The sequence below is a fragment of the Athene cunicularia genome, assembly GCF_003259725.1.
Source record: "Athene cunicularia isolate RWA chromosome 1 unlocalized genomic scaffold, athCun1 chr1_part1, whole genome shotgun sequence".
Taxonomy (NCBI): domain Eukaryota; kingdom Metazoa; phylum Chordata; class Aves; order Strigiformes; family Strigidae; genus Athene; species Athene cunicularia.
The window spans coordinates 58252795-58265156 of record NW_020799091.1 but is presented as its reverse complement, the minus strand read 5'-3'; the positions used below and the strand labels follow the sequence as shown (position 1 = coordinate 58265156).

Here is a 12362-nt window from a genome sequence, read left to right as displayed (position 1 = left end):
AGGCCTGTGGCCGCTCTGCGTCGCCCTGGGAGCCGTTGCGGCGGGGACCGCCGCGGGCGAGGGCGGCCGGTTGAGCCCCGAGCGCAGCGCGGTATGGGGGCCCGGGCTGCGGGCGGAGGCCGCCCTCCCCGCTCGCTATTTTTACGTGCAGGCCGTGGACGCCGAAGGGCAGAGGTAAGCGCGGCGGCGGCGCCTGCTTTTCACGGAGATTGTGGGCAGAAAAAAGACTGAGTTTAAAAAGTCGCATTCTCTCTGCCCGCCTCCCCCCCTCCCGGTCAGGCGGCGAGCGGCAGAGTGTCCCCAGGCATCGGCACCCCTCCCCACCTTGGGCAGCCGCTTGAATATTTGCGGGCCTTGGGTTCAAATCGTAATTGCTGGATTTCTTGTGAGGGAGGGAAGCGTACTGCCCGCCCCCCCTCACTCCCTGCCCATTGAATCGCAGCAGTGCCCTAGCCTCGGCGAGGCTGACTTTCCCTACCCGTGTCCCACCTGAACCACTTCCACCTTTTAGGCAAAAATTGGGATTCTCATGAAGAAAAGGAAGGCTGAAGGCTACCTACATGACTTTTTCTTTCTATCACTTACAGTTAATCTTTTTAGGAGTATTAATCAAGTAGCTGCACAAGGGGATGAGAGGAGAAAAGATGAAAATACTCAGTAGCAAAACACATATATTAGTCTAGCCAACAACTTATGATTTATTCTGCTTTGTCAAAACTTTAACAATAACTAATATGTTTAATTTATTATATACCTGCTCAGGTGTCCAGCATGTTTCCGCTGTTAGGAACATCAGTGTTTCTCCTAAACATGTAGGCACAAAATCAGTAGAGTCATTTAGGAATTACTCTATAGGCCATTAGGTTAACTTTATAGGAATGAAATATGTAATCTTAGTTTTCAGACAACACTCAGAGCTTTCTGTTCCTACAGGAAAGAAGCCGTGACTGTACAAGCCAGATAGGAGCTCAGAGTGCTCCAATTGGGTTGTCCAGATTAGATGCACTGTGGCATGTGCAAGTCTGGAAGCTGCCAGTTTGTCTTATCTTGGAGAATAAATATTTCCTGCATCTAATTGAACTGTCAGCTCTCTCATATGTCTGGACAGGTGACCAGGTGCTGTGCTGTAATCCATTAGTCCAGCCTCTCCCACCACACTATCCCAAACTCTCCCTACATATTGGGACTGTGTTTCAAGAGGTGGAAGAAAGCTGGCAGATGCAGCATTTTGATGGTGCCAACTCTGTTAGTACCTCAGTGATATGTGAAAATTTCATGATTTTTCAAATTATTTCGTTTTACAGAGAGTTTTCTATGATTGGTATATGGTGAATTTTACTAAAACATTCTAAGTACACACTGAATTATGCGATCCCACTATAATGCTTTTTCCATAATAAGACACTGGCATTTGTAATAAGCTTTTTATTTTTGTCCTCCTGTACGATCTACCATAATGATTAAGAAGTCTAACTTTATTTTTTTACTTCCTTAAATAACACTTGGAAAATAATCTGGAAACATTTTGCTTCTGTATGTAAAATAACAGACTTCTTCAGCTGCTAAAGTGAAGCTTGTCCTAGTATTTTTTTTATAAAATCACAGAATGGTTTGGGTTGGAAGAGACTTTTAATGATTACCTAGCCTGACCTCCCAGCTGTGGGCAGGGACACCTTCCACTAGACCAGGTTGCTCAAAGCCCCATCCAACCTGGCTTGAGCACTTCCATCCACAACTTCTCTGGGCAACCTGTTCCCATGTCTCACCAGTCTCACAGTAAAGAATTTCTTCCTTATCTAATCTAAATCTGCCCTCTTTCAGTTTAAAACCATTACCTCTTGTCTTGTCCCTACAGGACAGGACACCAAGATACATCTAACAAGATCCATTTATCTCCAAGTTCTTTACCTTTCTGTTGTTTCACGCTTGAGCTACTATTAATCGAGAGCTCTGCTATATTTTTAAAGGTGCTCTGTTCCCATATAATCAAAGACCATATTTCCAACACTGTTCAGTATGTGGGGCACCAGATGATTTTGGAGGTGTTCATGAGTACTTGAGTGGAATCTTCTTGATACCTAATGCTTCTGGCAGCATGAGATGTTTTAGGTAACCTAATAAACTTTTGTCTGGAAAAATCATGCTTTGCTTGTGAACATTAGGATGTGCCTAATAAAGACCTAGTGTGGTTCAGTGAAGTCACTGGAAATCGGTTAACTTGAGAAGGAATGGATCAGACTAAGAAAACTGTTGTGTGTTTCATGTTTAATTCAGCTCACACTTACTCTCTGGGTAGGTTCACTTCATCACCGGGTGAAAATGCATTCCAGGTGAAGATCACTGCTCCTGATGAACAGTTCACTCGGGTTGGTGTGCAAGTATTAGACAGGAAGGATGGTTCCTTCCTTGTGAGATACAGGATGTATGCAAGCTACAAAAACCTGAAGATAGAAGTCAAAACTGGAGATAAACATGTCGCAAAGTCTCCATATATTTTAAAAGGTAAGAAACAGCACTACACATAGATTTCCTATCATGGCTTTTTCTCACAAACTGTGTCCCAGAATGTCTTCTAGAATTAGCATAGGATTCTGCAGAGCCTCAGCACTTCTCTGGACTACCAAATCCTATTGGAATCATGGATTCATTATAAGTGTCCTGCGTGTACTATACAAAATAATAAAAATTAACAAATGCAGCGAAACTGATGGCTAGCAGATAAACATAGAGGGTTCACACAGAAGCTGATGTAACTTAGCATTTAACCCCACTGGGGTCAAAAAAAGTTCAAACACATCCATGTAGAGTTGCTGGAGGTTTGGTCCTAAGCAGTGAATGCTCAGTACCTGACCCTCTTTTGTGATCTCAACAGCATGACTTATTAAAAGTAATAATTGTGTTCCTGATAGGACCTGTTTACCATGAAAGCTGTGACTGCCCTCAGGAAGAAAGCAGTGTGTGGCTGGAAGAGATGAACTGCCCTCAAATCATTCCACAGATTCAAAGAGACCTAGCAAATTTTCCCATCGTTGATCCAGATAAGATTGCGAAAGAAATTCCACAGAGGTTTGGACAAAGACAGAGTTTGTGTCATTACACCATCAAAGATAACGAGGTACAGAATGGGTTGATCTGAAGTTCATAGGGGGCAAGTCACACAACTAGGCTGTTTGATTGCTCTCAGTTGACAGGCTTCTTGTAATCTGTTCTTTTATAAACTTCCTTTGCTTGCTTCTCTGTCCTTGAATACTTTGCAGTTTGTACATGAGCTCAACAATATCTGTCCTACTTTGTAAAGTGCTTTTTATCCACATTACAACTGAAGCACAGTGAAGGCAAATTACTTTTCAAGCCATCAATATGAGTACTGGGCACAGACCCAAGTCTCTTAAATGCTAATTCAGTTTCATGTTCTGAGTAATATTGCTGTGGAGTGTCACGATCATCTAATTTGACGTACATCAATAAATTACATTGTGCATAATTCTGAGGTAAAGAAGTACTACTTTTAGCTCTACTGAGGATCAGAGCTACAATTCTTTTTAACAAAACTGTACTGACATCAGTAGAGTTTCATATGGAAATTAGAATAGAACACAACAGAAATGGGCAACCAGTTTCTGTTTCCATGAGACAGACCTAAAACGTCTGCAAAAGCAAGCAAATCTTGTCCTTTTTTTTGGTCACTTTTCTGTGATAAGTTACAGAGATGAGATTTCTGAAGCTTCCCAGCTGATCCATAAATCTATACAGCCATACAATCTGTCTGACTAGTTACTAAGGGATTAAAAGAGCTCTAAATTGTGCCAATCGTTCTCTGAAATGAAAACACCAGACTAGTAAAACCTTTGTTTATTTTCAGGTTTATATAAAGACATATGGGGAACATGTTGGCTTCAGGATTTTCATGGATGCCATACTGCTTTCTTTGACAAGAAAAGTGAGTACATGTGTACAGTCATATATCTCCTAATTTATAGGAGCCTGGTCTTAAATATACTTCAGCATATTTGTTGCTATTTCTGTTAAAAAACTCTTCTTGTTCTTTGATGAATAATGGAAAGGTCAGATAGCAATCTAGAACATGCCAACTTCAAACAAGGAAAATCTATCTGATCAGTATGTGGAGTATCACAAATGTTAATTGAATAGCAGGCTTTTAGAGAAGAGTTTGATAGATTTGGACAGAGTGCAAGTTCCTGTAGACTAAATAAATCATCCTGTAGCATCTAATAGAAAATTCTGTCTCTGCTAGTACATTTTACCGAATGACTGAAAATAAAAGATAGTGAATGTATATTGTTCTCCATTAAATTCTGTATGTTGAAAACAAGACAGGGCTGAGAAAGAGTACCAAAAGCCTCACAGGTGGCCTGTGGGGAAGCTCCCTTGATGTACAATCAAAAAGCAGCACACAGACTCTTTCCTAGGGAAACACTGTAAAAAAAACCCTGACATTCTGTACATAGTGACAGAATACAGCAGGGCTGAAGTTTCAGCACATACTAATATGTGATTATTACATAAAGACCGTAGTAAGAGAAATAAGAAGATATCTCAGTTAATATATATTTTTGACTGTAAAAAGACAAAGCACTTCGTCTTTTACAAAGGAAAGAGAGAAGAGCTACTGAAGTATGGAGTGTTCAGCTAAAAAAAAATCCTTAATCTAATAAAAAACACATTATTTATAAGCAGATGAAAGATAAGGTAATTGGTATGAAACAACATGGATTTATGATAAAAAATAAGTCATAACTATGTAAATTTTTTTTTATAACAAGGTAATAGGCTTCCTGCACAGATCTCAAGAATCTTAATTTTAGTTAGGTTTTTGAGGGTGTTTCATAAATTTATTGCAAACAAGATAGGAAAACTTTGCCTAGAATAAACTACTGTAACCTGCTTGGAAAGCCTTACTTAAATTATAGTTGCCAATATTTCCAGAGAGGCAAAAGGTGTCACAAATGTATTCTTCAAAGATTTCTCCTAGGTTCAGTCCCCATTTAATAATGTTGTTATATTTTGACTGAATGATGGAGAGGAGAATTATGTTCATTAAATTTCCAGATAACAAAAATGAAAGAATGGTACAGCATCATAATTAAAGATTTTCTTAACAAGTAAGATAAATTGTTTGGAAAAACTGATAAAATAGTGACAAGGGCAGGATACAACACAAAGGCTGGATTAAGTCATATTGTTATGACACCTGTTTAAAACAGGGAGCAAGTGGTTATTTTCTGCAGAAAAGTGTGAAGGTTACAGTGTCACAAATTTAACATGAGTCAACAGTGGCACACTGTTGCTAAAAGCTCAACATACACATTAACAGAACAAATGCATGAAAGAAACGTAAAGCAACCGTTCCACTATACTCAGAATTAGTAATGGATTAAGTTATGCTACCGTATCTGCCTTTGGGTGTCATGCTTGAAGACAGATTGTTCAATTACTGACATTGCACTGAAAAATGGTAAGAATGACTAAACACACAAATGAAGATTCATTTAAGTAGGGATTGTTTCATCTAACAGTGTCTAAGGGAAGACATGAATGTAGCCTTTAATTATCTGAAAGTTGCTCTATGGAAGATGGAAGTAAGCTGTTCTCAGTGTCAGTAGTGTTGGACAAGAAATAATGGAATTAAATTGCATCAAAGGTATTTAGGCTAAATATTAGAAAAGATTTGCTAACTCCAAAGACAAACTGTTTACAGATCTAGAAAACAGTTTGTCTCATGCCCATTAAATACTTCAGTAATTTCTATTAAGATGGTGTCACTGAAAGACAATAGATCTGTTGGGTTGAAGAAGATGATTTAACCTGTTGAATGATTCTGCCATGTAGGATGTAGGGAAAATAGTTTGCAGCTTGTCTATGTCCATTACAACCATTAGATGGCACTGTGGTAATAAAGTTTAGTGCTGAATATTAGAACGTGTGGCCAAACCCCCTTTGAAACGAAGGTACACTGTAAAACCTTTTCTGTTCGTCTGTATACTGAAGACAAAAAGTACTACATTGGGTCTCCATCTTTAGAATTTATGGATGTTGCTGCCAAAGGTTTTCCCATGTCAAGTCAGAGAAGAGTATCTTCAACCATTTAGGAGGGTGTTTGATACTTGGCAAATTATTAATTTCTGTCTCTGTCTATAAAGATAAATTACATTAGAAACTTAATGAAACCTATTTGGGCCACAGAAGAATCTTGAAATGTGAGCCTGTGATCAGCCATTCTTATCTGAAGAATAAAGGGGTTTGAGAGGAGAAAATGCTTTGATCTAATATATATATAATGAGGAGTCAGCAATATATTTAAATTCTAATTTTATGTATATATTTTGAGAATTATTAAAATTCATAATTTTCCTTTCTTCAGATAAGATATTTTCTCATGTAGATATTAAGATAGTCGATGATAACACTTGGACAGATCATCCTAATCACATGCATACGATCATGATCTCCAAATTATCTGTTAGTAGTGAGGACAGAGATCTTGGAATTATTCCAACAGTTTTTAAAAAATGCCACTATAATAATGAGATGTTAGTAATAGTCAGATACCCAATTAAGACTTATTAAGGAAGGAAACAAAAACAAAAGAAAAAAAAGATTACATCCCACTATAATACCTGTGACATGCCCATCTTGTAAAAACAGTGCAGTTCTCATTTCACTTTCTCCTAAAGAACTACGCAGCAAGAAGGCTGTTTGGGCATGGAAAGACCAGCTAATCTGACAAGGATTCTTTTGCTTTGAAAAGAGGCAGTTGAGGGGGATGTAGTGAAGATTTTCATTTTAAAAAATGTTCATGTCATGAAGAGGGTGAACTAAGAACAGATACGACATCAGTTCTGCACTGACATTATGTATGCCTTCAGGGTTCTGTAAAACTGAACCATATGTTGCCTTCAGCCTTATGCTCTCCACACTGATGTGTCCCACCATCTTCAGTTTCTCTTCACAAGGCAGCTGGTCCATCCCTATCATAGTAGCCACCTTTCTGTCTCTTACTTCGTTTGCACAAATCAGAACCACACACAACACTCAAGACTGGGGTGCATCAAAGTTTCATATAGCAGCACAATTACGCCCTCTCACCTGTTGTTACAATGTTTCCTGGCCATCAGCTGTATTTTTCCTGGTTTTTGGCTGTGACAGTGATTTCAGATATGGTTCCACATTGCCAACTATTTTAAAGAAGTGAGGATGTTCTGCTTAATAATTAACCCCAGTGATGATTAAATGTGATCTCCCCATCATGACTGTTCAATTCTGTTACTTCTGTTGGATTTAGTCATCATGCAGACACAGGGAAAATCAGTTCACTGATGTGACAGAAAACTAATTTACCACCCAACAGCCATTTTCTGTACAGTCAACAAGGTGGTTCAACTTGCCTTGGAACTGTACGATTAGTTACTCGATCCCAGCGCTAGCCTGGTCCAAAGATTGTGTGGCCAATCGTGTACAGTATAACAAGAAACCATCCTCTAAACTGCGGTGTTCCTATCCAAAAAAAAAAAAAAAAAAAAAAAAAAAAAAAAAAAAAAAAAAAAAAAAAAGAGAGAAAGCATTTATGTGACTGCAAATCTTAAAAATAAAAAAAATTATAGGCTTTACTCTGTGGTCTCTGTACTTCTAACATGATCCTAAACTTCAATGATTTATTACAGGTACATTAAGTATATTAGTGACCTGGCTATTTTTTCTCTTAGTGAGGTAGTTTTCAAAATGCAAGGTGCCAGAAGAATACTGCTTTGTATTAAAATGCACTTGTGCCTGCTTTGCTTCTGTTTAGGTGAAAATGCCAGATGTAGAATTTTTTGTTAATTTGGGGGACTGGCCACTGGAGAAAAAGAAGTCCCCACAGAACCTGCACCCCATCTTCTCATGGTGTGGGTCCAGTGAGTCAAAAGACATTGTCATGCCAACATATGACTTAACAGACTCAGTTTTGGAGACTATGGGACGGTAAGAAATTGCTTAAAATTTTCACAAAATACACAGTGAATGATCTTCCAAAAAGATACTTGTATTAGCAGTATATCAACTGGTTTTATTTATTCATTGAGACATTGACACCCTGTACATAGGCAGTAACTGTAGTCAATTTCTTAACATCAGCCAAGTTATGTATTATAACATAAATGACATATATTAAAATACTTCACTTTTTAAAAAATCAAAATTAATCTAAACATGATAAAGTCACTGAAAACAGCACTTAGAGGGAATGCTTCAAGGGTAGGTATTTTGTTTGCTTTGTTTCCCCCCGCTCCATGAACATGTTGACGACTGGCCAGGTCTCTTTTTTTCCTGAATTTCTTAGAATCTTTCTTCTGTACCTTTTAAAGCCCAACACAGCCAGAATTCTTGACCTATGACCTACCATCTCCCACTTTGATTACTGAGCATAACTGGCCTTGGCAACTGCTCTGTTGCTGTCTCAAAACACCACAAAGCCACCTTCTAAGAGATCTTTGTAATCCATTTTGAACCTGTTTATCAGTTCACTGCATTTAGTTCAGGTTCCTTGTCTTTATCATCAAGACTTTTCCTAAATTTGCTCCCCACTGCTTCCCCAATGTATGTGTTTTAATTTAGCAAAATTTTTAAGGAAGTGAAATATGTTGTATTAAGCTAGTTATGCTACCATGCATCACCTTCATCTGTCTGGCAACCATATCCACTTCTAGCGACTTTTTTCCATGACAACTGACAGGTACTATTTCCATACGCCATGTTGTCATTGAACTGATGCTGTCTTGCCACAGGCCTGTGAACTTGATGTTCCTTATCTATTTTTATTGCTGCAGTAATACTGAAACAATACATATGTGGGTGTGCTCATGATGTACCTTCATCCTTGATATTTGCATATTGGTACTGCAAACTCTTTTAAGTAATTGCACTTTGAAAACTTTCCAGTAGGTTTCACTATTAAATCACTTCTTTCTCCTCCAGAGTCAGTCTGGATATGATGTCAGTTCAAGCAAATACTGGCCCATCATGGGAAGACAAGAATACCACAGCGTTCTGGAGAGGACGTGACAGCCGCAAAGAGAGGCTGGAACTTGTAAAACTCAGCAGAAAATATCCAGAGATCATAGATGCTGCTTTCACAAACTTCTTCTTTTTTAAACATGATGAAAGCCTCTATGGCCCCATTGTTAAGCACATTTCTTTTTTTGATTTTTTTAAGGTAAGCCACTAACCACTTTTCATGGAACTAGGTTCTCAGTGTTTCTCGTTACCAAATGACTTTGTGTGTATTACTGGTAATAAAGCGATACACAGTTTTTCAGCACACCACCAGTAACAAGCATGAATAGGCATCCCTCCAGTGGATAACTGTTATGTAGCTCTTACACTGAGGCTAATAATGTTTGATATACAGCTGAAGGTTCTGTAGAACCTTGTGTAATCTATGTAACTCCAAGTTCCTTTTTATTTCTTTTTCCTGATTCAGCGATCAGGACTACTAACATAACTAACATAGTGGGAAAATCAGTGGATGAAGTGGCACACCTTCCCTCACATCCGAGGATGAGCGTCTAAGAGTTTCCGGAGAACTTAATTGATGAAGAGGGCATCTCTGTGTACCCTGCACTGTGATGAATTCCAAACTAAATTATAAAAGCTACTTAAACATTGATGCTTGCCTAGCCAATCCTACCTTTCTCAATATCGGCAAGTCAGTAATACCAGTGCCCTCAGAATAATATGACCTAACCCAAGCCACTTGAATCTGCTGTTTGTTAGTAACTTACGGTCATTTTCTTTCCAGTATAAATTTCAAATTAATATTGATGGCACAGTGGCAGCATACAGATTGCCTTATCTGCTAGCAGGAAACAGTGTGGTGCTGAAGCAAGATTCCATCTACTATGAGCACTTTTATAATGAGCTGCAGCCATGGAAACATTATATTCCATTTAAAAGTGACCTGAGTGATCTGCTAGAAAAACTACAGTGGGCAAAAGAGCATGATGAAGAGGTAAATATATGTTTAGAAGTACTTGGCCATGTTTCTAGACAAAACAGAGCAAGAAGTGCATTTCTGTAAAACAAAAAAAAAATCTATGGCAAGAACTTAAAAATTGTCATCCCTTCTATTAAGAAAAAACCCACTTTTTTAAAAAAATACATAATATTGCCCTTAATTGGAAATTAAATTGAACTTTTGAAAAATTAAGGAGTATTTTTATAAGAATGCCTCACTTTTAAAGTTAAGAATGCTTAAATAAAAATAAGTAAGTTATCCTGAACTGCCAACACTGTATTTAACTCCAGAATCAATACTGGCATCTTGAAACAACTACTATTTTTTGAGAATTTAAAAAAGCTTTTATTTTCTTTGACAGGCAAAAAATATTGCAAAATCTGGACAAGAATTTGCAAGAAACAATCTCATGGGAGACCATATTTTTTGTTACTATTTCAAACTTTTCCAGGTTAGTATATTTTTAATGGCTACTACCACAAAAATAGAAATCCCGCAGAAAGAATTCAGGGCAACGGAGCTGCTGGAAATTGGCCAGTCCAGTACTTGAAGCCATAAAGCAAGCAGCAGCAGTTAAGAACTTCAATTAGTTTACAGACACTGTATGCAGTTATTTCCTATGAAACCCCTTAAGACTATGCTGGCGCTTTGAGAGAAGCAATCAGATTCCATAAATCTTGATCTAATCTGCAAGAATATGTTGCCCACAGGGATCAAAGAATTCCACATCAGACACACACCCTGTGAACCACAGCTGAAAATATCTGTGCATTAGCACCGAGGTCTCAAAACTCCAGGGAGGCACACGCAGGGGCTCCTGTCTGCAGTCAAGTATCTGCTTACCCTGCCTGTGGCATGGTATGGAGGAGCAGACTGTAGCCCCAGAGGTTTTACAGAACTACTCAGTTGAGTTGGTGCAGTATTTACAACTGGATGTACAGTCTGACAAGTTTATGAATTAATGATAACTTCCTTTTTTAAAACTAGGAATATGCCAGCTTGCAAGTGAGTGAGCCAAAAATCAGAGATGGGATGGAGAAAGTGCAGCAGCCTGAAGACGACCTTTTTCCATGTACTTGCCACAGAAAAAAGGTACAGTACATACAGCGTTAAATATAAAGTGCTGAGTGTCTTCAGTTGTTCAACCATACTGGAACAGGCGTTACTCAGTACCCCGTGGTGCCAGTTGCCAGACCAGACCATTAATGTCTGTCGAACTTGGAAACATTTCTTGATGTATTTGCAGGACTAGACAGTTAAAGATTGAGTTTCCAATTAACTGAAAAATGTTTCTTCTTTCTTGACTGCAGGCCAAAGATGAACTCTGACAGAAAGAAATAATTTTTTGAATATTTACCTACATTCAGACAGTCTTCTTAAGGAAAGAAGAAAAATTTGGATTAAAATGCCAGTGGATAATGTCAATGGGTATTACGAAGTTTACTGTATCATGATTTACATGTGGAAGAAAAGCAAGCACCCCCTATTTCCTTTTTATCATGCCTTGTTCAAAAACATTTTTATAATTTTTTAAAATAAAAACCATATTTCTATCAGTCATGTGTTACTGTCTGGAGACACCTTGGAAATGCAGATACTTTTTACTCATGCTTGTTACACTGAGTCTATACACAAGTGTATTCTGCAGAAAAGGGCAGGTAAGAATTGTAAATCTACCCCTGCCCCACGTGTCTATCCAAAGTCATCTTTTTCAGACCATAACTTTGTTCAGAGATAATCAGTATTCTCAAATGGGTTTATAATGTATCTTTTTAAGCTGAAGGAAAAAGATGGTGCTATGGGACACCAGGAATATTAGATGAAAATTTTATGTTCCATACAATTTTTCACAGATGCTTTGACTGTGAAACTCAGTCTCTCTGGCAATAATGAAAAGAATTAAGTAGCACTGAGGAGTGACTACTGAAACTAAACCAATCATTGTTTCAACAGTCTAGTGTATTTTTAAAGCTTTCCACTAAGTAATTCAGCTATTACTTTTGAGCATACCAACATCATCTGAAAATGATCCATAGGTTGATTTAAAGTCAAGTCTAAATTCATCAAATTCTGAAGATAACACACAATTCCAGTTTAAAGTGAGGATTTATCTTCTCTGTAACAGACAATCAATTTAAAACCCATATAGCTATTTTCTTTGCAAACATTTAGATATGTGCTACTGCTTATTGAGCAACATTACAGCTAGGAGATCGGCATTCTTGAGGCATCTTGTGAGAAACAATGGAAGAATATTGTATCTAATTAACATTTTTAACTTTCACCTGCCTATTATTTTTACTATAGTAAGAGCAAGCCTAAGGAACAGTTGTTGATCACATGGTAAACA

General features: G+C 38.0%; 1 protein-coding gene across 1 annotated transcript; it reads left to right on the top strand.

The window, feature by feature from the left end:
- The first annotated feature begins 7 nt into the window (after window positions 1-7).
- Window positions 8-11568, top strand: KDELC1 (KDEL motif containing 1). The gene is made up of 10 exons (XM_026850891.1): window positions 8-174; window positions 2297-2502; window positions 2910-3115; window positions 3863-3940; window positions 7808-7980; window positions 8974-9211; window positions 9797-10006; window positions 10374-10463; window positions 11000-11104; window positions 11323-11568. Exons 2-10 carry the CDS (start codon window positions 2421-2423, stop codon window positions 11338-11340), a joined length of 1200 nt encoding a protein of 399 aa, XP_026706692.1. The 5' UTR covers window positions 8-174; window positions 2297-2420; the 3' UTR covers window positions 11341-11568.
- Window positions 11569-12362: the final 794 nt, after the last annotated feature.